At 39.8% G+C, this 1974-nt stretch overlaps 1 protein-coding gene across 1 annotated transcript in view; it reads right to left on the minus strand.

Moving 5' to 3' along the window:
- Positions 1 to 767: 767 nt before the first annotated feature.
- The window catches only part of si:ch211-119o8.4 (somatostatin receptor type 3), a 2312-nt gene continuing 1105 nt past the window's right edge, over positions 768 to 1974 (minus strand). Inside the window, exon 2 of the mRNA XM_014004498.1 lies at positions 768 to 1609. Coding sequence (XP_013859952.1) covers positions 994 to 1609 — 616 coding nt within the window. The 3' untranslated portion in view covers positions 768 to 993. The remainder of the gene's footprint in view (positions 1610 to 1974) is intronic.

Genomic DNA, 1974 nt, shown 5'->3' on the forward strand with positions numbered 1-1974 from the left:
GACAAAACAAGCTGTGAATCCTGTATTTGGATTTAAATTGTTTTGTAGCTGGCAGTGCTGTATAAAGTACCACAAAGTGATACTTGAGTAAAAGTACAAGTATCTTACCAAAAAATTACTTTGGTAAAAGTTAAAGTATCCTTTAGGAATATAACTTGAGTAAAAGTGTCAAAGTATATGATATTTTTTGTACGTAAGTATTAAAAGTATAAGTATTGAATTAAAATGAGCAGTTAGATTTTCTGTAATGACATTCATTAGAAGGTGACCTTCCCAAAAAATGCAGAAATGACTCTTGTATTAAAATAATTAATTTATGTTCAATTTAGGATGCAATTTATATACATATATCAAGGCTGCCCAAACCTTTTCACCAAAATGAAAATCTATCTGAGGGCTGCAGCAAAATGCAATAATATAATTCATGAAATACAAATACTTCTTAAGTACAGTCCTCTATTTTAATGATTGTGTCCTACTGGAGTGTGACGTGATTTGTTTGTGTACAAACTAATACAGTATCAGAATTTTATATATTTATATTTCTCATTCGACCACAATTAAATTCACTCTATCTAGGAGGCACAATTTATATGGATAGTATTTATTTTTTGCAATAACAAGCTGGAACAAAAACAAGCAAAAATAAAAGTAATGACTTYCTACTTCTTGCCTTTTTAAAAAATGTAAGGAGTAGAAAGTATAGATAACTGTGTGAAAATGTAGCAGAAGTAAAAAGTCTGAAAAATAATTAATCAAGTGAAGTACAGATACCCAAAAATTCTACTTAAGTACAGTAAAGAAGTATTTGTACTTAGTTACTTTACAACTCTGATAGCTGGCTCATGTGAACAGTATGCCACGGGTAAATGAGACTGAGCCCTGCTGTTAGGACCTTCACTGGGTCAGCCTGTGTGTCAAGGTTTGTTGAGTGAGTGAGTTTAGGGGAGCGTGAGGCACTGACAAACAAGGCGGAGGACCCCAAGTGATACGTCAGCGCTGCTCGGGTTTTCTCATCAGCTGCTCTCGAACGAAGGAGGGCAGGAGAGCCCTCAGCTGACGAACAGCCGGACGCGACAACAGGAAGTACAGCGGAGGGTTCCAGCAAGGGGTCAGGCACACCAACAGAATGGCTGCCAGGGAGGCCACCTCCCACAGCAGTGTCACTCTCGTCAGTGTTTGCTCACCTGTCCYGGGCAGCGCGGCTGGAGGCAGAGGTGAAGACAACCTAAGTCCAAATTTGCTTGTGGGAGAAGCCGCGGAGCTAACGTGAGGCGAGAGAACGTTGGCAAACTCAAGCGCATAATACGGCAACCAGCTAACTGCAAAAGCCAGGGTGGAGCCGATAAGAAGGGCTGTAGCTTTCTTGTTGCGTCTGTCAGCAACCAGGGTGCCTCGACAGCGGTGGAGGTGGGAGATGATGAGGCCGCAGTTGACCGTGATGCACAGCAGAGGGGCCACGTAGTAGATCAGGAAGGCTGGAACGAGGAAGAACAGCCACTCTTCCCAACCAACCGACCATGTGCATCCACCATCAAAGTTGATGTAGGTGACCTTTGGTAAGGCCATGGTTACTGAGACCAGCCAAATGGCTACCACAATAAACAACCTGTGGAAGAAGACAAAAAAAAACTATTTAGTTGTTGTGTAAGACAACACACACTAGAGTTAAACTGAACATAATGCAAACTCCATTTTTTAAACTTTATGAAGAAATGTATTGGGGTTTGCTTTTACTGRTTTTTTTTGTCACTTTGCTTATACTGATTTTAATTACACTACACATGGTATAGTCTTTTATTTAGAACAGTAATATATTTYATAATGTGATTATTTGTTTGACTTGACGATTTTATGTAGATCAAGAATCATTTATTGTTATTCACAGACAACATCAGGATGCAATGTAGAACGAAATTTGCAGTTTAGAACATCCGTCCGGAGAAACACACACACATGACAGACACGGGGGAA

Source organism: Austrofundulus limnaeus, unplaced genomic scaffold (assembly GCF_001266775.1).
Source record: "Austrofundulus limnaeus strain Quisiro unplaced genomic scaffold, Austrofundulus_limnaeus-1.0 Scaffold24, whole genome shotgun sequence".
In the NCBI taxonomy this organism is placed as follows: domain Eukaryota; kingdom Metazoa; phylum Chordata; class Actinopteri; order Cyprinodontiformes; family Rivulidae; genus Austrofundulus; species Austrofundulus limnaeus.